The sequence below is a fragment of the Balaenoptera musculus genome, chromosome 2 (genome assembly GCF_009873245.2).
Source record: "Balaenoptera musculus isolate JJ_BM4_2016_0621 chromosome 2, mBalMus1.pri.v3, whole genome shotgun sequence".
In the NCBI taxonomy this organism is placed as follows: Eukaryota; Metazoa; Chordata; class Mammalia; order Artiodactyla; family Balaenopteridae; genus Balaenoptera; species Balaenoptera musculus.
The window spans coordinates 16,557,464-16,583,921 of record NC_045786.1 but is presented as its reverse complement, the minus strand read 5'-3'; the positions used below and the strand labels follow the sequence as shown (position 1 = coordinate 16,583,921).

Genomic DNA, 26,458 nt, shown 5'->3' with positions numbered 1-26,458 from the left:
GCTTTCCCAGAAGTTCATGGGTGGGCTTTCTGATGGAGTTCACAGCATAGTCAGCAGGAACCGAATCCCTTTAATGCTCCCCCAAAATGTTACGTACCTCTCTCCTGATCTCTTCTCACCCCAAATTTAGCACTCTGGATGCTGCAGGAGAGAAATGAGTCTCTTTGGCAGTGTCCTGGACAGCTGGGGAAGCCTGGTGTTCATTCACTTGCTCTTCCTCCCACCCCACCTCTCACCCCCCTCACAGGATGGCCTTGCTTGGCCCTAGCTGTGTCACCTTGGGGAAGGTGGGCAAAGTCAAACTGTTCCTCTTATCCACTCTAATGTGTCCAAATTCTTATTTTTCGCTCCACTGGAGTGCTGGAACTTCTCCTCTAGAAACCCAGACTTCCATAAAGGCTCTCTTGTCTGCGGTGACTGCCCAAGTCAGGGTTATCCAGATGCTTCTGGACCATGGTCAAGAGGGGCTGGAACCAGTTCATAAGCTACTGAAGGGTCCACAGTCAGGATGGAGGTCTATCTTCCTATTATTTGATGCACAGGTGGATGAAACTCCTCTGGGTCCCTTGGCGTATGATGCTGGATCCCAAACTCCCACAAAGTCACTTTTGTTCATGGATGGATGTCAAATTTTTGTTGTTGAGAAGAGGAGAGTTTAGAAGGGGTATCTTATGCCATCATGATGATGATGTCACCTGTCATACACTTGCAGTGAAGTCAGTTCTGTATGTCCTAGTCTGCATTCCCTCCTGGGATCTCCCAACATCCTGGTTTTTGAATGCATAGTTTTACTGAGAAAATTATAATTAACATATAATCAAATGATGGAAAAGATGACCTAAGTTTATGGATCATTGACTGATGTATGCCTCTGTTGTTTTTTTCCACCTTTTTGTAGGGGAGTGCCTACCGTGGAGTCTATCCTTGTCTGTGCTACTATATTGTTTGTGTGTGTGTGTGTGTGTGTTTTGCGGGAAGTCACATCACAGGAACTGTCTCTGAAAATGATTACAGATCACAAGACTGTGGTCTTTGGCACTGATGCCAAATTTTAATGAGAATCTGTGTAGCTCTTGGAAGAGCACGTGTATTTTGCATGCAGGGGGTAGGGATCATGGATATTTGCAAACAGAGGGAGCACTGGTGCACTGGATTCGATAACAGCCCCAACATGTCCTTGACTACCTGTATTCATGTCCTCCCACACAAGTCTGATCTTAGTATATGACTTTAGTGAATGCAAGAAAAGCAAACAAATGCAAGCAGAGAGTCAAAATTGCTTGTTCATTAAGGTTTGCCCCACATGCTGTGCTAAGAACCTGAGGTTACAATGTAAAGACCCCTAAGCCAACCAGCTGGAAGATGAGAGACATGTAGCCAGGCCACCTCCTGTGACACTTGAAAAGCTTATTTTCTCTTAGCTCCCAAACCACTCTTCTACATTCTGCTTTGTGGTACTGGATCTGGGATTCTAAAAACTACATTTTTGCTTTGCCAGGTAGCTCCAAGTTAGGCTGTGCAAATAGGGCAAGCTACACGTAGATTGCAAGTTTGGAAAAGAAACAAGGGATTTGTTTCTCCCACTTGGTTACCAATGGGCTTCCTGAGAGCTCATGTCCCTTTTCAGTTCTGGTGAACATCATGCCAACAATGTTTCTTTTTCCCAGGAGCAGAAGTTCTTTCCATGACACAAATGGTTTGCATTCTTTCCAACATATGCAGAACAAGTTTTATTAAATTCTCACCACTCGAGACACTAGCAGTGCCTCCTCTTCAGAAGTACATCTGAGACTCTTCCTGAAAAATCAGCCAAGTAACATCCTCTACACTCAGAGGTCTCCTTCAGCCCTAATGGTGGAAACTTCTCCTGAAACTGCTTTCTCCATGTTACCTTAGAATTCTTTTTACACTTTCGGCTACTTGGCTAACAATTTTATACTTAGTTAACTAGTTTTTAATTCTTGCTCTCTTTTCAAACAGTTAGTGTGGTCTCTATCTCCTGATGAACCCCAACTATATATCTGTATTGTACCAAATAACAGTGAGCCAACTGCTAGACAAGTGAGTGAAGCCACCGACCACAAGCTGACCAAAGATGTATAAGTTAGCCCAGCTCACAGCAGTCTACATTGCTAACTCCCAAATCGTGAACTGTATGAATAGTTATGCTTTAAGCTAAATAGTTTTTGGGTAATTATTTAGTAAAATAACACTAACAAATGTGGAAAAAATTTTAAAAAGATTCAGATATGATTTAATAACTCTAAGATGGGCATAAATGAAAAAAACCCCCACCAATCTGTATGGCTGATGGTTATGTAGAGAAAAGTATATTTTTCCCAAATTGCTGGTAAAAATGTTAGCACCCTTTTAGGAAAACAGTCTCACAGTATCTTTTAATATTAAAAATTAATATACACTTTAACACTATCAATCCTGCGACACTACCCCAAAGAGATAAAAACATCAAATGTAAGAATATATATTCATGGACACATTTAGTAGTGAAAAGCTTAAAAAGTCAATGACCTTTAATAGAAGAATGATCAAATAAACAATTCTGCTAGTAAAAAGGATAATTTAAAGTTGTTTCATTTTCAGGCTTGCAAGGATTTATCTAAGATGTTTCTGAATAAAAAGATGCAAAAAGACTAAAATGAAAAACCATACCACAAGAACCATTCTAAGTAATTATATAGTATTTTATATCTTTATATATAATTTTTTACCTTCATCATCAAAGGGTGATAAATTAATCACTTTTGTTTTATATTTACTTGGTGCAATGTGCCTGGCGTAGAAATCTTCTTGATGTGAGAATGCATTTTTGTTTTTAAATAAACTCATACCTAAAATAAAGTTTAAAAACAAAAATTATATGAAGTCTGAATATTTACACACTACTCCTCAAACTCTATGTATTAGTCTTTATGCATTTGTAATGTTTCCTTCCCACAATTTGGCCACTCATCTATTACTGTTACTCCAGTTTCTATAAACTATTTCATCCTTTTTTCTTCCTTCTCTTTATTCTGTGTTTCTTGGTAGCACCTTTTTTTCTCCCAACTTCACTGAGGTATACTTAGTATACAAAAATTGCGCATATTTATACATTTTGATGAATTTGAAAATATGCATACACCTGTGATGCCATCACCACAATCAAGGTAATAAACATATCCATCGCCTCTAAAAGACTACTCTTGTCTCCTTGCTTTTTTATGTGTATGTGGTAAGAACACTTCGCATGAAGCACTCCCTCTAACAATTTTTACATGCACAAGACTGTATTGTTAACTATAGACATAATGCTGTTCCGAAGATCTCTAGAACTCACTCATGTAATATAAATGTGACTTTACACCCATTTAACTACTACCCATTTCCCCCTACCCCCAGCCCCTGGAAACCACCATTTTATTCTCTGTTTCTGTGAGTTTGACTATTTTACATCCCATATAAGTGAAATTATGCATTATTTGTCCTTCTGTGACTGGTTTATTTCATTTAGCATTAATACCTTTCAGGTTCATCCTTGTTGTTGTGTATGGAAGGACATCCTTATCTTTAAAGACTGAATAATATTCTATTATATGTCTATATCACATTTTCATTTTTCCTCAGATTTATTGAGACATAATTAACATAAAACATTGTATAAGTTTAAGGTGTACAATGTGATTATTTGATTCATGAAAGGATTATCACAATAGGCTTAGTTAAAACCTCCATCATCACACATAATTACCTTTTTAAATTTTGTAGTAAGAACATTGAAGATCTACTCTCCTAGCAACTTTTAACTATTGTCATCACACTGTATATTAGATCTCAGGACTTACTCCTCTTCTCCCTAGAAGTTTGTACCCTTTAACCAACATCTCCCCATACCCTCCACCCCACAGCCCCTGGTAACCACTATTCTACTCTCTGTTTCTGAGTTCAGCTTTTTTAGATTCCACATATGAGTGATATCATACAAATGCTTTCTCTGTCTCACTTATTTCACTTATATAATGACCTCAAGTTCCACACTGTCCCAAATGGCAGGATTTCCTTTTTTCATATAGCTGAATGATATTCGATTGATTATCTGTCTTTATCTCTTCATCTGTCTTCAGACACTTAGGTTGTTTCTAAGACTTGGCTATTGTGAATAATGCTGCAGGGAATACGGGAGTGCAGATATCTCTTTTAAATAGTGACTTGACTTCTTCAGATATGTACCCAGAAGTGGAATTGCTGGATCATACAATAGCTCTATTTTTAATTTTTGGAGGAACATCTATACTGTTTTCCATAGTGGCTGTATCAACTTACAATCTCACCAACAGTGCACAAAGGTTCCCTCTTCCCCACATCCTCACCAACTTTTATCTTTTTGATAATAGTAATTTTAACAGGTGTGAGATGATAGCTCACTGTGGCTTTGATTTGCATTTTCTTGATTAGTGATGTTGAGCACCTTTTCATGTATCCATTAGCCATTCATATATCTTCTTTGGGAAAATGTCTATTCAGGCCTCTTCCCATTTATAGTCTCATTGTTTGTTTGTTTTAATATTGAGTTGTATGAGTCCTTATATACTTTGGATATTAACCCCTTATTAGATAGATGGTTTGCAAATCTTTTCTCCCATTCCTTAGGTTGCCTTGTGATTTTCGATGGTTCCTTTTGCTGTGTAAAAGATTTTTAATTTGATGTTGCCCAAGCTGTTGACTTCTGGTTTTGTTGCTTGTGCTTTTAGTGCAATGTCCGAAATGTCATTGCCAAGGCCAATGTCAAGGAGCTTTTTCACTATGTTTTACTGTGGGAGTATTGAGGTTTTAGAGCTCACATTTAAATATTTAATCCATTTTGAGTGAAACTTTGTAAACAATATAAGATACAGGTCCAATTTAATTCTTGCATATGGATATCCAATTTTCCAAAACCATTTATTAAAGAGACTATCTTTTCCCCATTTGTAAGATATTCTCTGTAGATGATATATTTTTTTCTTATTGAAGTTGATTTACAATGCTGTGTTAATTTCTGCTGTACAGCAAAGTGATTCAGTTATATATATGTATACATTTTTTATATTCCTTTCCATTATGGTTTATCACAGGATATTGAATACAGTTTCCCTGTGATTTACAGTAGGACCTTGTTGTTTATCCATTCTATATATAATAGTTTGCATCTGCTAATCCCAAACTCCCAATCCATCCCTCCCCGATCCCCTCCCCCTAGGCAACCACAAGTCTGTTCTCTATGTCTGTGAGTCTGTTTCTGTTTCATAGATAGGTTCATTTGTGTCATATTTTAGATTCCACATATAAGTGGTATCACATAGTATTTGTCTTTCTCTTTCTGACTTACTTCACTTAGCATGATAATCTCTAAGTCCATCCATGTTGCTGCAAATGGTGTTATTTCATTCTTTTTTACGGCTGAGTAGTACTGCATTTTATATATGTACCACATCTTCTTTATCCATTCATCTGTTGTTGTACATTTAGTTTGTTTCCATGTCTTGGCTATTGTGAATAGTGCTGCTATGAACGTAGGGGTGCATGTATCTTTTTGTATTACAGTTTTGTCCAAATATATGCCCTGGAGTGGGATTGCTGGATCACATGCTAACTCTATTTTTAGTTTTTTTGAGGAAACTCCATACTGTTTTTCATAGTGGTGGCACCAATTTACATTCCCAGCAATGGTGTAGGAGGGTTCCCTTTTCTCCACATCCTCTTCAGCATTTGTCATTTATGGACTTTTTAATGATGGCCATTCTGAATGGTGTGAGGTGATACCTCATGGTAGTTTTGATTTGCATTACTCTAATAATTAGTGATGTTGAGCATCTTTTCATATGCCTGTTGGCCATCTGTATGTTTTCTTTGGAGAAATGTCTACTTAGGTCTTCTGCCCATTTTCTGATTGGGTTGCTTGTTTTTTTGATATTGAGATATATGAGCTGTTTGTATACTTTGGAAATTAAGCCCTTGTCAGTTGCATCATTTGGCAAGGCTCTTTTTTTATGGTCTTGACTCAAGCAATACGAGCCCCAGATTTCATGGCTGAATGGTGCCACTGGCTTTGCTCTGGTGAAGATCAGCTTTGCCTGCTGTACTCTCTGCTCAAGTGTTGCTTGGATACAAATCCTCCAAGTGTTCTGGTCAGGCTGTCTGGCCAGGAAGGGCCAGGAGCTACACTCAGGAGTGAGGCAAAATTGAGCTCTCCTGCCTGTGCAGAATGGGAGGGCCACCTGCAAGCAGGCCCCCTGGTCTTCCTGATCAGGCTTTCTGGTCAAGAGGGGCCAGGAGCTTTGTCCAACAGTTGGTGGGGGCTATTAATTAGCTCCCTGCCTGGGCCAAGCAGGGAAACTGACTCCAATCCCTCCAAGGCTCTTTGAAGCCTTGACTCAAGCTGACCTGCTCCCCAAGTTCCCTGGTTAAATGGTGCCACTGGACTTGTTCTATGGACAATCAGCTTTGCCTGCCATACTCTTCACTCAAGAAGTGCTTCATAGTTTCCAGGTGTTCTGACTCATCTGCCTGGTAAGGTGGGGCAAGGAGCTACTCAGCAGTATATAAAGCTAGGACTCAGCTCCCCTGCTTGGAGGGGGCAGACAGGGCTCCAGAGCTGTCAAGGCTCTTCATGTGAGGAACCAAACCATACAGACCTGCATCGCAGGGTGTCACCTGGTGAGACTGTGCCACCCTCTTGTTTCTCCAGATGAGCAAAGCTGCTGGTCAGGACTACTGCTTGGGTACTGCGGGTAGGAACTTGGTCTGCCAAGATCCCAGTGCTGGTTATTGCAAGCCCCTCCCCCTTCTCTGTCACGATCAGATTCCCAGTAGTCAAGCCCAGCAGATTACCCCAAAATCCCTGTGGTAAGAAGTGAGGGCTCTCAAGAAGTGACCCACAATGCTGGTAGAGCTGGAAATCCACGCTGGGCTCTTGTTTCAAACTGGAGGAATTGAGGGCTGAGGGGAGACTTCTTGGTGTGGTGCTGCACCAGCCTGGGGGAAGGGCAATATGGTCAGTGTGTAGCCGCTCCTCTTATCCATCTAATGTGGTGTGTCTTGGTCTCTGTTGTGCAGGGGGTGCGCTACAGCCTCACTCCCATGTTCTAGGATTTTCTCAGTGGTGTCTGGTCCATGAATAGTTTTTAGTCATTCTTCTTGCGAGGAGGAGTGACATCAGGAATAACCTATGTTACATCTTGGTGACATCACTCCTCACCTTTTATGTTTCTGATCATAATTTACCTTTTGTTTATATTGTGTATCCATTACCGTAGTTGTAGTTACTTTTAATATTTTTGTCCTTTAACCTTTATGATAGATTTAACACGCCACCATATTACAGCATCAGAGTATTTGAAATTTGACTATATACTTACCTTTACTAGGGTGTTACGTATTTTCATATCACTAATTAGTGTGCTTTCATCTCAGCGTGAAAAACTCCTTTCAATATTTCTTATAAAGCAGTTCTACTGGTGATGAATTCACCCAGCTTTCCTTTGTTTGTGAGTCTTATCTCACCTTCATTTCTAGAGGACAGCTTTGTCTGGTAAAGTATTCTTTTTAGGCAGTTTTTTTTCTTCTTTCAACACTTTGAATATATCATCCTACTCTCTCCTGGCCTGCAATGTTTTTGCAGAAAAAGCTTCTAATAGCTTGATAAGGATTCACTTGTATGAGAGAAATATTTTCCTCTTGCTACTTTTAAAATTCTATCTTTGTTTTTGATTTTAGACAGTTTTATTATAATATTTCATGGCAGATATTGTTGTGAATTGAAATTTGGGGGTGATTTATTAGCTTCATGACCTTGGACATTCAAATATCTCCCTAGATTTGGGAAGTTCTCAACCATTACTTCTTTAGATAAGTGTTCTGCCGCCTTCTCCTTATCTTCTCCTTCTGGGACTCCAGTCATTTGTATATTATTTAGCTTATTGTCCTATAGTTCACAGTTTTACTTCATTCTTTAAAAAATTTTTTTCTTTACTCTTCTTTGTGTAATTCCAAAGGTACTGCCTTCTGCTTCACACATTCTCTCTTCCGCTTGATCCATTATGATGTTAATATTCTCTACTGCATTTTCATTTCATTCACTGTATTCTTCAGCCCCAGAATTTGATTCGATTTTAATGATTTCTACTCTCTGCTAAACTTCTCATTTTATTTGTGCATTGTTTTCCTGCTTTTGTTGACCTCTCTTTCTGTGTTTTCCTGTAGCTCGCTAAGCTTCCTTAAAACAGCTATTTTGAATTCTTTACCAGTTAAATTGCAAACCTCCTTTTCTTTGGGGTTATTGGAAAATTATTGTATCTCGTTCATGGTATCATCATGTTTCCTTGATTTTTCATGTTCCTTGATGTTTGTACTGCTGTCGTTGCATTTGAAGAAGCAGTCACCTCCTCCTTGCTTTACTGATGGCTTTTCAGAAATAAATCCTTTCTATCAGCCCTGCTGAGGATTCTGAGGCTTTCTTAGACCTTTCCTATGAGTACATCTACTCTACACTTCTTGCTATCTTTTGTGGCAGAATTCGTAAGCTTGTATGCCTTCTTCCTATCCTGTAATGCCAGACTGGTTGCTGCCAGCTTCCATTTTGCCTTCCCTCTGGCAGTGCTGTATGTTCCATTTTGTGGTTTCTCCAAGGCCTTCAGATTTGGGCCTGCTTTCTGTGGGTGCTCACTAGCTGTCTGTAAAAGCTCATTTTTGCTGCCATCGGAACACACACAGGGAGCCAATCACAGGGTGAGGGTTTGTGGGTGAGGTGCATGGAGTGTTGGAAATGTGTATGGGCCGGTTTTAGGGGGTTCATAGGTGAGGTGTTCTCAGCGGCTGATGTGTGGGACTCCCAGTGGAGTCCTTGACATGGTTAGCAGTATCCACATCCCTTTCATATATTCTATTGTGAGCCCTGGCTGCTGCTCTCTCAGCCACTCACCACTCCTAGTCATGCAGCTCATGACACAGTTCTCTGGATGGGACAAGAGAGAAATGGGTCTCTTGACAGTGTCCTGTACAGCTAGAGAAGCTGAGCAGTCACTCATGTTCTCACTTTCCCCATGGGAGAAATCACTGGAGGAGAGGGCTCTTTTGGGACCGAGGTTTGCTGTCCTGGGGGAGGAGTGATGCAGGTAAACTGTTCTTCTTACCCTCTTCAATGTCTCCAATCTTGGATTTTTTTTCATTCCAATAGTGTGCTGAAACTTTTCTGCTTTAACTCCTGGACTTCCACAAAGGCTCTCTTGTCTGTGGGGGATTGTCAAGTTGGTTTTCTTTGGGTGGAAGATGGTAGAAAACTCCTGTTCTACCTTGTTGATGTCACCACTGTAAAATTCCTTCTCTCTTGCCAAATATTCTAGAGGGAATTTCACTCACTGTCTTAGTTCCCTATTTGTCCAATTCTTTCAAAGTCATTTAGAAAGCTTTTTTCCTTCTGGTTGAGAAGATTCTTTTGTAAAGAAAGGTTCTTCTTTTATAGCATTTTGATGGAGTAACATTTTTAGTATTTGCAAACGCACATGTACAAGAGCTCTTCCTACTCTTCGTGGGTAAATTAATTAGCAGCAAAGCCCTCACTTTCTTTTTTTTTTTTTAAACGGATATGGAGGGCGGCACACATGGCTTTTCTCTGATGGACAGTTTCCATTCTTAGCATCTTCCTTAATTTTGACCTGTATCCCAACCCTGTTTTACTTTGAAGCAGAATATTCACTTCTTTATTTGATCTGTACACTATATTTAGAAGGATGCATTTATAAGAATAGTTTTGGAGATCAGAGCTCTATGCATGAAACACTGGCTTCCCCTCACCCCATTCAATCAAGGTTCATAAGATTTATTTTTCATATATCCTACTTATTATAAAAGTAATATGTGCTATTGTAGAACACTCCCATTTAAACAAAGATTATAAACCTCATCTTATTTTATCAGTGGCTAGAGATTAAACAGAAGCCACAGCCTGAGAGGCCACTGAAGAGAAAATAAAATATTGTTGACACAATTTACTCCAGAAGCCATGACTCTAAGCTAGCCATTCATATTTGTCAAATAAGAGTAGACTCTGGGAAGGATATTCAAATTACTAAAAACAAAAGCCTTAAGGCATGTTAGGGTAATGGGGCCATACTGTCATGTTTATGTTTATTCTTGATTTTATTTTCATGAAAGCATCAAGCCTAGACTGTTTGTATGAAAATATTTTGGTACAGCTTGGTATTCCAATTTAAATGTAATTTTGAATGCAGTAGTATAGGAGACTAGCTATCCCAAATGACCTCTCTAATTCCAAGAACTAAAATGCTAGATTAAAAAATGTACTTTAAAAAGTATTGCTGAGATGGCATAAAAATATACTCTAGAGACCAAAAAGGAAGTAAAAGCAGTTAACTTCCGAATTTCTACTAAAAAGGAGTGTGTATGTATGTGTGTGTGTGTGCACACACATTTTTTATAAACTTGACTGACCTGCAGTAATGTGGGTAGTGGGGAGGAAGACAGGGTGGGAAATTCCATAATGAAGAATAATAAAAAATAAAGAGGGCACAATAAAATATTTTGGAATATATTTGTATAGAGCATCATTATATATTCTTTATGACTGCATATGATAAAAGCTGAGAAGGGAGGGATTGGGATTGTAACATCATAGATAGGGAACCATTAGAATGTTGTGTATTTTATGTTAGTGTTACATATTTTCTGGGTGTTTAAAATATTTCATAAAGAGTAAAATTTTAAAAGCATACTACAAAAAGTATTCTAAGTAGTTAGATATTTATTTTATATTGTTATATCTCTTATTTTGATTGTCAAAGGGTGAAAAATTGATCACGTTTGTTGAGAATTTACTTGGTGCAATGTGCCGGTAAAAAACTCTGTTTGATGTTGTGTGGACATATCTTTGCTTTTAAATAAATTCTCACCTAAAGTAAAATTAAAAAAAAAAAATTCACATAGACACCATTACTATTTGCACACTACTTCCCAAACTCCATGTATTAATCTTTGTTTCTGCAGTTTTTCTTCCCACATTTGAGTGTTTACTTTTCTATCACTCCAATTTCTATAAACTAATTCTTCATTTTCTCTTCCTTTTCTTTGTTCTGTGTTCTTAGGTAGCATCTTACTTAGTTTTGACCTTTAATCTAACCACATTTTATCTTAAACAAGTATATTTATTTCTATATTTGATCTGTACTCTCCTTTCAATACCTTTTCTCTTAGCAATTTATATTGCTAATATAAAATTTTCTTTAGAGCATTTAATTATAAACTCACCATTAACAAGTATAAATAATTAATTTAATTAACTTAATTTTGTTCTGTGTAAGTATAAAATAATTAACTTAATTTTGTTGATAAAAGGCATGACATTTTAAATTGAATGGATGTAAATGAAAGCACTTTATTGCTGTGTCTAAGGCTGTTATTCAAAACTGACAAGGACTCCTATTAATAAGCAACATTGAAGCAAAAATTAATTGAAAGAACCTAACCAAAAATACTCTGAAAATTAAAGACATGGAAAAATGGCTTATCGTAATACACCAAATTTAACTGCTTGGTTCCAACAATTTCATTTTTACACCACCAACTTTTCCCCAGTTAAAAGCTGTTGGAGCAAGTAATATTTATTTGATTCATTTATAACACTACTTTTTTACAGGAATAAAAGCGAGAATATAATTAAAAAAAGCATTCAAAAGCAAAGTTTCAGAAATCTTGCCTTAAATTTCAGTGAAAACACATATTTTGGTGCTTATATCTGAGGATTCAGTTACTTTCCAATGCTAGCTTTCAGCATCAATTCTGTAAAAAGTTCATAATGACAGTATTTCTTGCAACAAAGAGAAATGTATCAAACCCTATTACTCCAGGACTAAAGCAGTAATCTGTGAATAATAAAACTCAGCTAGAGAACTCCACTCTAGTAGAGATATAAATTTACACGCCAACTTAATTATGTAGAGAAAATTGGTAATCAATGAAATAACTGTTATATTCCTCTTCTTATACCACTCATCAACTAGCTTTTTTGCTTTTTCAATATCAAAGCAATATTCCTTTCTAAGCCAGCAAGAAAGTGAGTAGAATCGCAGCTATAAATACTTAAGCCAAGCATATTCTAAGGTCATTAGAGCAGTGGATTATATGGATTACTTTCCAAATGGATGAGATTACAACTAAAAAATATCCAGCTAAATTTCCATTGATAGTAAATACTAGAGTTTAACTAATTATAAGAGGAAATTCATGAAGATTACTGCCCATTAATACTAACATACAGTTACTGTTATCATTAATGATTCATAGTTAATTAAATCCCAGAGAAGACATAAACCATAAATATTAGACTTGGAAAATTCTTGTTCTTACCAGGGTGACTCTGATGATGTGTCTTGATTTCACCAACTGCTTTTTCTCTTCCAACAGTATCTGTCATGCGTTCTGTATCAGTCTCTATGGATATAAAACAAATTTCAAAGCACATTCTAAGGTAACCATTAACATACATGTATGTGTGTCTTTGTGTCTGTGTGTAGTACTAACTTAATTAGTACTTGTATTACCGAAGAGAAATAATATAATGTCTGCATTGCACAATCATAAAACATTAAAATTTGAAGGGCTCTTAGCAATCATATAAGCCTCATGATATTGAAGCTTAGAGATGTTTTGTGATTTGATTGAGAACACACACCAAGATAATGCAAAACTGAGTACAAGCTGATGCCCCATAATTCCTTAACCAGTGCTTTTCATACACAATGCACTGTCCCATACAAACTTTAATCATCTTGGGGAGTTCAAGTAAATGATATAACTGCCAAGATTACACTAAGAGGACACTCATACTGTAAGGATATACCTATGAGTGGAACGTGGCATTTTTTCCCCACTGGTCAAGAGACAAACCATGGTCCCGCATCACGGAAAGTTACTACAAGGCAGAAATTCTTTGACTCTCTCAAGAATGTTTAATGCCATTTTTAAGGCTATGTAAATCAAGTAGACATCAAAGATGTAGAAGAGTAACAAGATATTCTGTGGTCTAAGAAAAACTGCCTATCAGGTCCTCTTACTATGTACACCTTGTAGCTGGGGAGGGGGAAATGGGTAAATCTGCAGCAGTACCAGCACTGGGACTGCATCCCATTCCATTTGAGTTTTTATGTGATTTGGACACTTGGCGGGATTTAGAAAGTACTAACTAGGTCAAAGGAGAGGAATAACATTCATCTATTTTGTTTTAATACATGAAAGTTATTAAAGAAAAATTCATATTGAAAAAGGGGTTAAGGAGGATTGCTGACTTGGGTCAAATTATGTGCCCAGTGTTTTGTGAATGAAAGCTTGTTACAGAAGAGCATGTACCAGAGGTTGGAAACCTATCCTGAACCTGACACCATAAGGTGGATCTTACTTTGTTGTAATGGCTGAGACCAGAAGTAAGTGTTAAAGATCCAACTAAGTCGACATAATTGAGGCTCTCTGGTTTTTCTCCAACGGGTATAGGTTAAGAATGACAGGCCCAGTTGAAAGAAGCATGTAAAGATGCTTATATAAGCAAGGAAGCATTAAGAAGAGCATTTGATAGCAGATAGAATTAAGGATGAGGGAAAAGGGAGTATGTGCTAGAGAAATCTGCAATCTAGTAAGAATCACAATTTCCCTCCTCACAATACCCTCCCACTGCTTAAATTATTTTTTAGGCCTACCCTTCCTGAAGTTCCTAGTATATGATTCACACTTTACTGTTTCTTTGCATGTGTCATATTTTTGGGGGGTCTATACTGGGCATTCTAGACAATATCTTGTAGGAAATCTGGATACTGAGTTCCCCTCCCGTTTGGAGGCTTGCTGTTGCTGTTTGCCTGATTATTTATTTAGTGACTTGGCTGGAATATATTCTACTGTAGAGAAGTCTCCTTCTCTGCAGTGTGAATCTTCTAATGTTGCTCCTCTGGGGGCTCAGACTTGGGCATGCAAACAGTCACCTTTGGATGACACTTGTTTTTCCTGTTGACTGTCCCTTTCCCTTTTCTGTTAAGCCCTCTGCCTCCTTTAATATCACCCCAAAGATCAAGAAGCAGTGTGTCAAACACTGTAACACCAAGACAAGGGGCAGTAGTGTAAACTACGGACTATATAACAAAACTAAACACCTCTACTTCACCTGAGATACTGAAAATGTGCCGGGTATTTTAATTATATAGAGGGAATTAGTAAGCAATGAAATCTCTCTTTTAATCCCATTCATAAGCTAGACTTTCTGCTTTTGCAACTAGCCTGAAAAAGAAAGTGAGTAGCACTTAAAATGCTTCCATCAAGCATATTCCAAGCTCACTATACCCCTGAAATTTTGAGGATCACTTTTTAAATGAATGAGTTCTAAAATTCACAATATGTAAATCCATTGATAATAACTGTTGGAGTTCCAGTAATTATAGGAGGGAATTTATGAAGACATTGCATCATGTAATAACAGCTTATAGGTACTGTAATCAGATTCAAACTTAAATAAACTTAAATAAACTCTAGATAAGATAAATAAGCCAGAACAGACTTGCAATATTGTTCTTACCAGGATAACTCTTGGATTGTGTCTTGATTTCACCTTTTATTATACCTTTTCCAGCAGCATCTGGGAAGCGCTCTGTATCAGTGTCTATAGAAATAAACAGTTTCAAAACACTTTTGTAAGGTAAATATTAACATGTGGTTGTGTTAGTTTGTTTGTAATACTCCTTTAATTAGCATTATTTTATTACAGAGGAAGAATTATAATGAAATGTCTTACTTTCAGAATCAGTACACGTTAGAATTGGAAGAGCCATTGGCAACCATGTAAGCCTCATTATATTGTAGCTTAGAAATGGTTAGTGATTTGACCAAGACCACATAGTCAGGCAGCAATAAAACTGATCCATAAACTGATGCCTCATTAATTCCTTAACTAGAGCTTTTTCCATAAAATACAAAGTCTCTTGCAAATTAAGTCATCCTATAGAGTTTATTTTAATAAATATAACTGTCTTGTGTACATTAAAAGCACATTCATATCTTAAGGATGTATCTGGTGAGGCCGGACATGACATTTTTTTTCCCAGACCAAACTGCAAACAATGGGCATCATAGTCACAGAATGTTACTGTGAGGCAGAAATTCTTTGACTTGTCCAGGAATATTTTAATTCCTTTTTTAAAGGCCATGTAACTATATGTCAGTAGACATCAGTGATGGAGAAAAACAACAGGTAATTTGTAGACTGGGATAAAGTACCCTCTCAGGTTCTCTTAGCCTGTAGACCTTCTACGTGGGGAGGAAGAAATGGGTAATTTGCAGGAATGTGAGCATTGGTATTGCATGCCTTCCATTTGAGTCTTTATATGATTTTCACTTTTTTGCTGGATTCAGAAATGATGATATAGGTCCAATGACAGAAAAAAATTGAAATTTATTTAAAAGATTTTATTTGCAAAAGGAAGAATTAGAATTGGTGACTCTGGGTCACCTGTTGGGTAAAGTTTTGTGTGGGCAAAAATTGGTTCTAACACAGCATGTAAGTGAAGTTGGAACCTGTCATATCCAGAATTTATAGACTGGAAGTCTTGCTTCGGAGAAATCGTTGAGCCCATGAATATTTCAAATACTCTCTATTACTGAGGCAGCACAAATTTATCACCACTGCAATCTAAACAAAGGTGAAGACCACATGGGGCATCACTACTAAAATCAAAGACACGTTGGATTGGGCAGAACAAGTTTTTAGTAATTAAGTTACAGCATTTGTGAAAGTAATGTCTGCTATAGCAACACATAACTGGAGAACATCAGCAGACAAACTTTAGCCCTCTGGTCTTTCTCCAACAGATATAATTAGAAGAACTGATTCATTTGATCTGAGAAAGCAAAGGATCCTTAGGTGAGCAGGGAGGAAGTGAGAACAGCCTTTGAGGGCAGACTGAATTAAAAACTGGGAGCATAATAAATGATACGGGGTGGAGAAACCTAATCTATTAAGAGCCACAATTTTGCTCCTTCACAACATCCTCCCACTGCTTTTAAGTATTAAAAAAAAAATCCTATCCTGCTTGGAGTTCACTAAACTATTTTTTAAAAAAACATTTAACATACTATACAATATGCCCATTTAAAATGTGTAATCAATGGTTATTAATATATTCATAGAATGTGTAACAATCACCATAGTCAATTTTAGAATCAACTTCAGATTCATACTAATTAAATTCCAGGTAAATGTAGAAACATGACTGACACGTAGTTTCTCTTATCTCCATTTTTGTGCTACTGAATTACATGTTACACGTATAAAATTAAAGACATTGTTAAAATTGTTCTTATAATTATTTCTTTATGAACCTTTATAACTTTTAAAGAAGATGAGAGACAAAAAATTAGAGCAAGTTTGGTATATATTTACACTGTTTGTTATATTAGCATTCTTATTTACAATCTTTGGTTCTTTTCATTGGTTCCTATGGACTCAAGTTACCATCTAGTGTAATTTTCTTACTTAAATTCATCCTTGTTCACACCATCTTCTTTGCACAGCTCTTGTGAAATATATTATATGTCTATATGTTAGAGGCCCAACAATACATTTTATACCTATTGTGTTATACAATTGCCTTTTAAATCAGTTAAGAGACAAATATGCATTTATATGGTCTTTTGCAATACTAGAATTATTCTAAGCCATGTTTTTTTGTTTGTTTTGTTTATTTTTTATTTCTTTCTTGTGTATTCAAATTACTGTGTGAGATCATTCACTTTCAGTGGGAAAAACTTCCTTTAGCATTTCTTGTAAAGTGGGTCTGCTAGCAATAGATTCTCTGGAATTTTTTACTTGGAAATTTCACCATTTTTGAAAGATAGTTTGCCTGATATAAGTTTCTTGGTTGACAGATTCTTCTTTCATCATTTCAATATTCCATTCCACTGCCTCTGGCCTCCATAGCTTCTGTTGCTAAATGAAGGTTACTGGGATTCTGTTTTACACTATCAGTTGGTTTTCTCTTGTTGCTTTCAAGATTTTATCTTTGTCCTTGTCTCTCAACATTTTTACTATGACGGGTCTGGTTGTAGATTCTTTTGTGCTTATTCTATTTAAATTTCACTGAGGTTGAATGTGTAGATTCATAATTTTCATTGAATAGTTTTCACAATTTTCAGCCAGCTTTTCAAATATTTTTACTGCTCCTTTCTCTCTCTGTTCTCCTAGTATTCTCATACCTTTAGTTTGCTGTTTCTTTCTTCAGACTAATCCAATCTCTTGAACCCCTTAGGCAATATTTTCATTTCATTACTGTACATTTCAACCGCAGAATTTGCTTTGGGTTCTTTTACATTAATTTTTATTTTTAGTTGATAATGTCTATTTGACAAAATATTTTCATGGTATCTTCTTTTTTTAAAAGTTTTTTTTTTTTTGATGTGGACCATTTTTAAAGTCTTTACTGAATTTGTTACAATATTGCTTCTGTTTTATGTTTTGGTTTTTTGGCTGCAAGGCACGTGGGATCTTAGCTCCCCGACCAGGGATCGAACCCGCACCCCCAGCACTGGAAGGCGAAGTCTTAACCACTGGACCACCAGTGAAGACCCTCATTGTATCTTTGTTTTCTTCTTAAAGCAAGGTTTCCTTTAATTCTTTGAGCACATTTATAATAACTACTAGGTAGTCATTGTCTGCTAAGTCCAACATCTAGGATTCTCGCAAGCATATTTTGTTTCCTGCTTTTTCCTGCGCTTGGGTCACAATTTACTATTTCCTTACATGTCTTAATTTTTTTTTTTACTAATAACTGGACATTTAAGATAATATATCATAGCATCTTTGGACTCCGATTTCTGTTTCCCTTTCTGAGGCTTGTTGTTTAGTGTGCTTGCTTGCTTGTTTGTGTACAGTGATTTCTCAGAGGTATCTTACTAACATATCTTTCCCCTGAGGTGTGAAGTCTTGCACATTGCTCCCAGAGGGCACATCCTTGGGCATGCACACAGCTGCCTCTTGATGTTTGTGGTTTTAACAGGGCTCTGTTTGAATGTCTATTTCCCTTTTTTCTCTATTTAGGTGTCTTCTTTCAACATCACAGAAAACACCATAGAGAAATGTGTCTAACACTGTTACTTCAGGTCTAATAAAGAGGGAATTGATAACCATCTGTTATATTCGTCTTATCACATTCCTTAGCTAACCTTTCTACATTTGCAAATTCAGGAGAACTGTCTAAGCTGAAAATAGAAAGTGAATAGAATGTAATTGGGCATATTTATTTGTACCAAGCATATTCTAAGTTTATTAAAGGACTGGTTTTTATGGATTAGCTCCTAAACAAATGAGCTCTAAAACTAACACTATGTAGCTAGTTTTACATTGATATTCAATACAAAAATTCAACTAATTAAAGGAAGGAGTTCTTGAAAACTTTTGCCCGTGTAATAATAAACCATAGATACTGATGTTATTCATGATTCTTAATTAATTAAACTCCAGAGAAGATAAGGAAACCTGAAATCTTAGATTTGTAAAATTCTTGTCCTTACCAGGGAGATTCATTGATTGTATCTTGAATTGTCCCTTTATTACACCTCTTCTAGTTTTATCTGTCAAGCCTTCTACATTAGTCCCTGTAGAAAGAACAAATTTCAAAACACTTTGCATGGTAACCATTTACATACAAACGTGTGTGTTTGCACGTGTGTGTGTGTGTGTGAGCACTAACTTAATTAGCATTTGTTATTACGGAAGATGAGTTTTATTGAAATGTCTGGTTTGGAGAATCACAAAGCCTTAAATTAGAACAGATAAAGCAATTATATAAGTCACATTATATTGAAGTTTAGAGGTTCCTTAACCAGTACTTTTCTATAATTCCTTAACCAGTACTTTTTCCTTAACCAGTGCTTAATTCCTTAACCAGTGCTTTTCAATATAATGCTATCTCTTACATAAGTGGAAATCATCCCAGAGAATTTATGATGGCAATATAATTTCCAGATTTATATTAAAAGAACACTTATTCTGCAAGGATGTGCCTGATGAGGCAGAACTAACATTTTTTTTTCCTGACAAGACAAGATGTAAACCATAGTCTTCTTGGTCACAGTAACTTACCATGAGCCAGAAATTCTCTGACTTACCCAGGAAAATTTTAGTTCCCTTTTAGGCTACGTAACTGTAAATCATGTATGTATCACTGATTTAAAGAGTAACGTGATATTCACTGAATTGAGAAAAAGTGTCTCTGAGATTCCTTGAGCATGTACACTTTATGTCTTGCAAGGAGGAAATGGTGAAATTTGTACCACAACCAGGACTCTGATGGGATCCATTTCCATTTGAGCTTTTATGTGATCTAAATTTTTGCTATAATTAACAATGATTAACTATGTTCGATGACACAGAAAATACATGAAAGTTATTATAAAGGTATTTACACTGAGAAAGGGATAACTAGGACTGGGGACCTAAAGGGTACATCCTTGGGCATGCACACAGTTGCCTTTTGATGTTAGTGGTTTTAACAGGGCTCTGTTTGAATGCCTGTTTCCCTGGGTTAAAAGTTTAGTGCATGAAGTTGGTTCTAGTAGAGCATGTAAATGGAGTTGGAAACCTGTCATGATCCTGACATTGTCTAGTAGAAGACTGCTTTGAAAAAAGGTCTGAGCCCATGAATAAATGTAAAAGGTCACACTATGATTTTGGCAGCCCAAATGTACCATATTGCATTCTTCACAGAGAGGATACCACCTGGGGCATCATTAACAAAATAAACAAAGATTCATCAGATTAGGCAGGCAAGTTTTCAATAAATAACAACATTTTGTGAAAGTAATAAAATCTATAGCCACACAAAATTAGGGACTATTAGCACATATATTTTAGCCACTCTGGTCTTTCTTCAACAGATATAACTAAGGTGAATGGAGTCATTTGAATCAAGAAAGCAGAGGATCCTCAGATAAGCAGGGAGACAATCAGAACAGCATTTGAGGGAAGATTGGGTTAAGCACTAGGAATTAAAGGTATGCACTAGAGAAATCTTTAATCGAGTAAGAGTCACAATTTCTCTCCTTCACGGTATCCTCCCATTGCTTTAAATCTTTTAAAAATCTCTTAATTTTTGTAGTTCACTAAGCTATTTTTAAAATATACAACATACCATAATATTTGTCCACTTAAAGTGTGTCCAAATCAATGGTTTCATTAAAAATTATATTCAGAGTTGTGTAACCATAACCACAGTCAATTTGAGTCTACTTAAGATTTATATTATTAAATTCCAATTACATATAGAAATATTACTCCTATATAGCTCTGTTATCTCTTCCCCATTTTTGTGCTATTGTTATACATATTATACCTTTAAATATAAAACCGTTTGTAATAATTATTTCTTTATATAACTCTATGCCCTTGAAAGAAGCTGACAGAAGAAAGAAGAGCAAGTATATATTTACAGTGTTTGTTATATTAACCTTCTTGTTTACAATTTCTGGTTCTCTTCATTTGTTCTTGCAGATTTGAGTTAACATCTGCTATCATTTTTTACTCAAATACATCACCATCCTCATACATCTCCTTTGCACAGCTACTACAGAATATATCACTTTTCCATATTTTTATAGGCCCGACAATACAATGATATACATATTGTTCTATACAATTGCCTTTAAAATCAATTAAGAGAAGAAAGGACACAAAATATGCATTCATCTTGTCTTTTGAAGTACAGAATTCCTTTTTTAAACTTTAATCCATTTAGTTCTATTTTTTACATGAACTTGTTCATGCAGTAGCCATAAAGTACATTGGGAACATACATTTTGTTTCACAAAGAAGGAGAAAAAACTGAAAAAATATGGTTGCTTATGGAAAGCTGCAAAAGGGAAGGAGAAAGCAGGACGGAACAAAAGAGAATACAACCCAAGACTTGCTCTTCAGACTATAGTTTAGGTTACTGTGTAAAAACAGTTTATACCTTGGCCATCAGGGCTGCTCTAATTACTTGCAGGTCTAGAACTTCAGAGCACTATTTTTGTTTCAGGTTTGTTTTCTGTTTCCCAAGTGAAACACCTTATTGTTTCTTATGATTATTAAAGTAATACATGGTTAACTTTTAAAATTCCACATATGAGTGAAATAATGTGGTACGTATTTGTCTTTCTCTGTCTGACTTATTTCACTTAGCATAACACCATCAAGGGTATTATGGGTTCCTCCATGTTGTTGCATATGCAAGATTTCATCTTTTACGGATGAGTAGTATTCCATTGTATATACACATACCACATCTTTTTTACATTCTCACCAACAGTGTATTAAGGTTCCCTTTTCTCCACATCCTCTCCAACAATTTTTGTCTTTTTGATAATGGCTATTCTGACAAGTGTTAGGTAGCATCTCTTCGTAGTTTTGATTTGCGTTTCCTTGATAGTAATAGTGAACATCTTTTCTTGTGCCTGTTGGCCATCTGCATGTCTTCTTGGAAAAATTTCTGTTCAGCTCCTTCTGTTCAGCTCATTTTTTTAATGGCGTTGTTAGCTTTTTTGTTTTTGAATTGTATGAGTTCTTTATGTATTTTGGATATTTATCCCTTGTCAGATATATCATTTGCAAATATATCTCCCATATATCTCCCATTAGGTTGTCTTTTCATTTTATTGATAGTTTCCTTGCTGTGCAGAAGCTTTTCAGTTTGATGCAACCTCATTTTTTCATTTTTGCTTTTGTTTCCCTTGCTTGAGGAGACACAAATTGATATTGCTAAGACTGATGTCAAACAGCATACTGCCTATGTTTTCTTCTAGAGATTATGGTTTCAGGTCTTACATTCAAGTCTTTAATTCATCTTGAGTTAATTTTTCTGTATGGTGTGAGATAGTAGTCTAGTTTCACTTTTCTTGCCATGTGGCTGTCCAGTATTCACAATATCATTTATTGAAGAGACTATCATTTCTCCATTGTATGTTCTTTATTCCTTTGTCCTAAATTAATTGTCTATATATGCATAGGTTTATTTCTGGGCTCTCAGTTCTGCTTCACTGATCTTTATATCTATTTTTCTGCCAACACCAGGCTGTTTTATATTACTATGGCTTTCTAATATAGTTTGAAACCAGGGAGTATGATACTTCCAGCTTTGTTATTTTTTCTCAGGATTGCTTTGGCTATTTTGGAGGAGTCTTTTGCAGTTCCATAGAAATTTTAGAATTTTTTGCTCTGTGTCTGTGAAAAATGTCCTTGGGATTTTGATAGGGATTACACTGAATCTGTGGATTGCTTTAAGTAATATGGACAGTTTTTACAATGTTAATTCTTCTAATTCATGAGGATGGAATATCTTTCCATTGTTGGTGCCTTCTTCAATTTATTTTAACAGTGTCTTATAGTTTTCAGTATAAGTCTTTTCACTTTCTTGGTTAAATTGATTCCTAGGCTTTTTCTGCCTTTTGTTGAGACTGTAAATGGGATTGTTTTTGTTAATATCTCTTTCTGCTAGTCCACTGTTAGCATATAGAAATGGAACAGATTTTTGTATACTGATTTTGTATCCTTTACTGTATTTGTTTATTATTTCCAATAGTTTTTTGGTGGAGCCTTTAGGGCTTTGTACATACAAAAACCATGTCATCTGCAAATAGAGACAGTTCTACTTCTTCCTTTCTAATCTGGATGACTTTTATTTCTTTTTCTTGCCTAACTGCTCTGGCCAGCACTTCCAACACTATGTTGAATAAGAGAGGTGAGAGTGGGCATCTTTGAATTGTTCCTGACCTTAGTGGCATAGCTCTCAATTTTTCACCACTGAGTATGACATTAGCTGTGGGTTTATCATATATTATGTTGAGGTATGGCCATTCTATACTCACTTAATTGAGAAGTTTTATAATAAACGGATGTTGAATCTTGTCAAATGTTCTTTCTGCATCTATTGAGATGATCATGTGGTTTTTATTCTTTATTTTGTTAATGTGGTGTATCACACTGATTCATTTGTGGGTGTTGAACCATCCTTGCATCCCTGGAATAAATCACACTTGTATGACCCTTTGATGTATTGTTGAATTTGGCTTGCCAATATTTTGTTAAGGATTTTTGCATCCATCTTCATCAGAGATATTGGCCTATAATGTTCTTTGTGTGTGTGTCTGTGTATGTGTGTTGTATTTTTCTGGTTTTGGTATCAAGGTGATGCTGACCTCATAAAATGAGTTTGGAAGTGTTACCTCCTCTTCAATTTTTTCAAACAGTTTTAGAAGGATTGGGTATTAAATCTTTGAATGTTTGGTAGAATTCACTTGTGAAGCAGTCTGTTCCTGGACTTTTGTTTTTTGGGAGGTTTTTAATTACTGTTTCAATCTCTGTACTAGTGACTGGTATATTCAGATTTTGGAATTACAGAATTCTTTTAACGCATGCTCTTTTTTGGAACGGATTAAAATCACTGCCTAAGGTCCATTGCTTTCAGCCTGAAGAACTCTCATTATTATTTCTCATAAGGCAGGTCTGCTAACAAACAGTTTCTCAGTGTTTATTTATTTGGGAATCTGTTTATCTCACCTTCACTTTTGAAAGAAAAAGTTCATGGTGACAATTTCTTCCTTCAGCATTTTAATATGGCATCCCACTGCCTTCTGGGCTACATAGTTTCTTTCTTTTTTTGGCCACACCTCACAGCATGCAGAACTTCCCTGACCAGAGATTGAACCCGTGCCCCCCTGCAGTGGAAGCATGGAAGTGCAGAGTCTTAACCACTGAACCACCAGGGAAGCCCCTGGGCTTCATAGTTTCTGATGCAAAGTAAGCTGTTAATCTTACCAGGGTTCTCTTTTTTTATGATGTGTTGCTTTCCCTTTGTGACATTCAAGAGTTTCTGTCTTTGTCTTCCATTACTTTTACTTGATGTATCTGGTTGTAGATTTCTTTGTGCTTATTCTTAGACTTCATTTGGCTTGGATATCCAGATTCATATTCATCATCAAATGTGCTTCCAAATTGTCAGCCATAATTACTTCAAATATTTTTTCTGCCCCTTTTTCTCTCAGCTCTACTTCTTCTGTAGTCATTAAGTGTGGAGATTCTTTCTTTTTTTTTTTTTTTTTTTTGATATTCTTTCTTTTGACAATCAAATCTACTCCTGGACCCCTCTAGTGAATTTTTCCTTATAGTTATTGTACTCTCAACTCCACAGTTATCACTGTGTTTTTTTAACAAAAATAATTTCTATCTCTTTATTAATATTCTCTATTTGATTAGACATTGTCATCAATATTTCTTTCTGTTTTAAGCATGGGTTTCTTTAATTCTTCAAAAATATTTATAACTGTTTTATAGTATCTTACATCTGGAACCACACTGTGGTCTGCTTTTTTTCCTTAGTTCATACTTTACTGTTTTTTTGCATGTCTCATATTTTGAGGGGGGGCAAATATACTGTATTTGTATCTAATATACTGTAGGAAATCTGGATACTGAGCTCCCATCCCCTTTGAAGGCTTGTTGTTGTTTGCCTGATTAATTATTTAGTGACTGGGCTACACTATCTTCTGTCCTACTGAAGTCTCCTTCCCTGCAGTGTGCAGCTTCTAATGTTGCTCCTCTGTGGGCACAGCCTTGGGCATGCATGCAATCACCTTTGGATGACAGTTTTTTTTAAATTTTTTATTGAGGCATATTTGATTTACAATATTATACAAGTTTCAGGTGTACAACATAGTGACTCACATTTTTTAAAAGTTAACTCCATTTATAGTTATTATACAATATTGGCTATATTCCCTGTGCACTACAATACATCCTTATAGCTTATTTATTTTAAATATAGTAGATTGTACTTCTTAATCCCCTACCCTTATCTTGCTCCTCCACCATTTTCTCTCCACTGGTAACCACTAGTTTGTTCTCTATATCTGTGAATCTGCTTTTTTGTTATATTCACTAGTTTGTTGTATTTTTTAGATTCCATATATAAGTGATATCATACAGTATTTGTCTTTGTCTGACTTACTTCACTTAGCATAATGCCCTCTAAGTCTATCTATGTTGCTGCAAAAGGCAAAGTTTTGTTCTTTTTTATGGTCCGTAGTATTCCATTGTGTGTGTGCATATGTACATCTTCTTTATCCATTCATCTGTTAATGGATGCTTAGGGTGTTTCTATATGTTGGCAATTGTAAATAATGCTGCTATGAACATTCGGGTGCATGTATCTTTTTGAATTACTGTGTTTGTTTGTTTTGGACATATAACCCAAAGTGGAACTGCTGGGTCATATGGTAGCTCTATTTTTAGTTTTTTGAGAAACCTCCATACTGTTTTCCACAGTGGCCACACCAATTTACTTTCTGACCAACAGTGTAGAAGGGTTCCCTTTTCTCCACACTCTTGCCAACATTTGTTATTTGTGATCTTTTTGATGATAACAATTCTGACAGGTGTGAGGTGATATTGTGATTTGATTGGCATATCAGTATATTAAGTAGTGATGTTGAGCATCTTTTCATACATCTGTTGGTCAACTGTATGTCTTCTTTGGAAAAATGTCTATTCAGGTCTTCTGCCCACTTTTTAATTGGGTGTTCATGTTTTTGATATTGAGTTGTATGAGCTGTATATATATTTCGGATATTAACCCCTTAACAGTTATATCATTTGCAAATATTTTCTCCCATCAGTAAGATGTTTTTTCATTTTGTCTCTGGTTTCCTTTGATGTGGAAAAGCTTTTAAGTTCAATTAGTTCTCATTTATTTTTGCTTTTGTTTTCTTTGTTTTAAGAGACATATCCAAAAGAATATTGCCACCATTTATGTCAAAGTGTGTTCTGCCTAAGTTTTCTTCCAAAGTTTTATGGTTTCCAGTCTTACATTTAGATCTTTAATCCACCTTGCATTTAGTTTTGCACACGGTGTTAGAGAATATTCTAATTTCATTCTTTTACATGTAGCTGTCTGGTTTTCCCAGCACCACTTATTGAATAGACTTCTCTTTTCTCCATTGTATTGTATATTCTTGTCTCCTTTGTCATAGATTAATTGGCCATAAGTGTGTGGGGTTATTTCTGGGCTCTCTATTCTGTTCCTTTGATCTATGTGTCTGATTTTGTACCAGTATCGTACAGTTTTGATTATTGTAGCCTTGTAGTATAGTCTGAAGTTAGGGAGCATGCTACCACCATCTCTGTTCTTCTTTCTCAAGATTGTTTGTCTATTCAGGGTCTTTTTTGTTTCTATACTATTTTGAAATTATTTCTCCTAATTCTAAGAATGCCTTTGGTACTTTGATAGGGATTGCACTGAATCTGTAGACTGCCTTGGGTAATACAGTCATTTTAACAAATATTAATTCTTCCAATCCATGAACATGGTATATCTTTCCATCTGTTTGTGTCATCTTCAATTTCTTTCAT

General features: G+C 36.0%; 1 protein-coding gene across 1 annotated transcript in view; it reads right to left on the bottom strand.

Annotated features, from left to right (window-relative positions):
- The window catches only part of CCDC7 (coiled-coil domain containing 7), a 325,108-nt gene that overhangs the window by 22,611 nt on the left and 276,039 nt on the right, over window positions 1–26,458 (bottom strand). The window contains exons 38-41 of the mRNA XM_036844965.1: window positions 18,592–18,675; window positions 14,606–14,689; window positions 12,397–12,480; window positions 2,730–2,849 (exon numbers count right to left, since the gene is read on the bottom strand). Of these exons, the coding sequence (XP_036700860.1) occupies window positions 2,730–2,849; window positions 12,397–12,480; window positions 14,606–14,689; window positions 18,592–18,675 (372 nt within the window). The remainder of the gene's footprint in view (window positions 1–2,729; window positions 2,850–12,396; window positions 12,481–14,605; window positions 14,690–18,591; window positions 18,676–26,458) is intronic.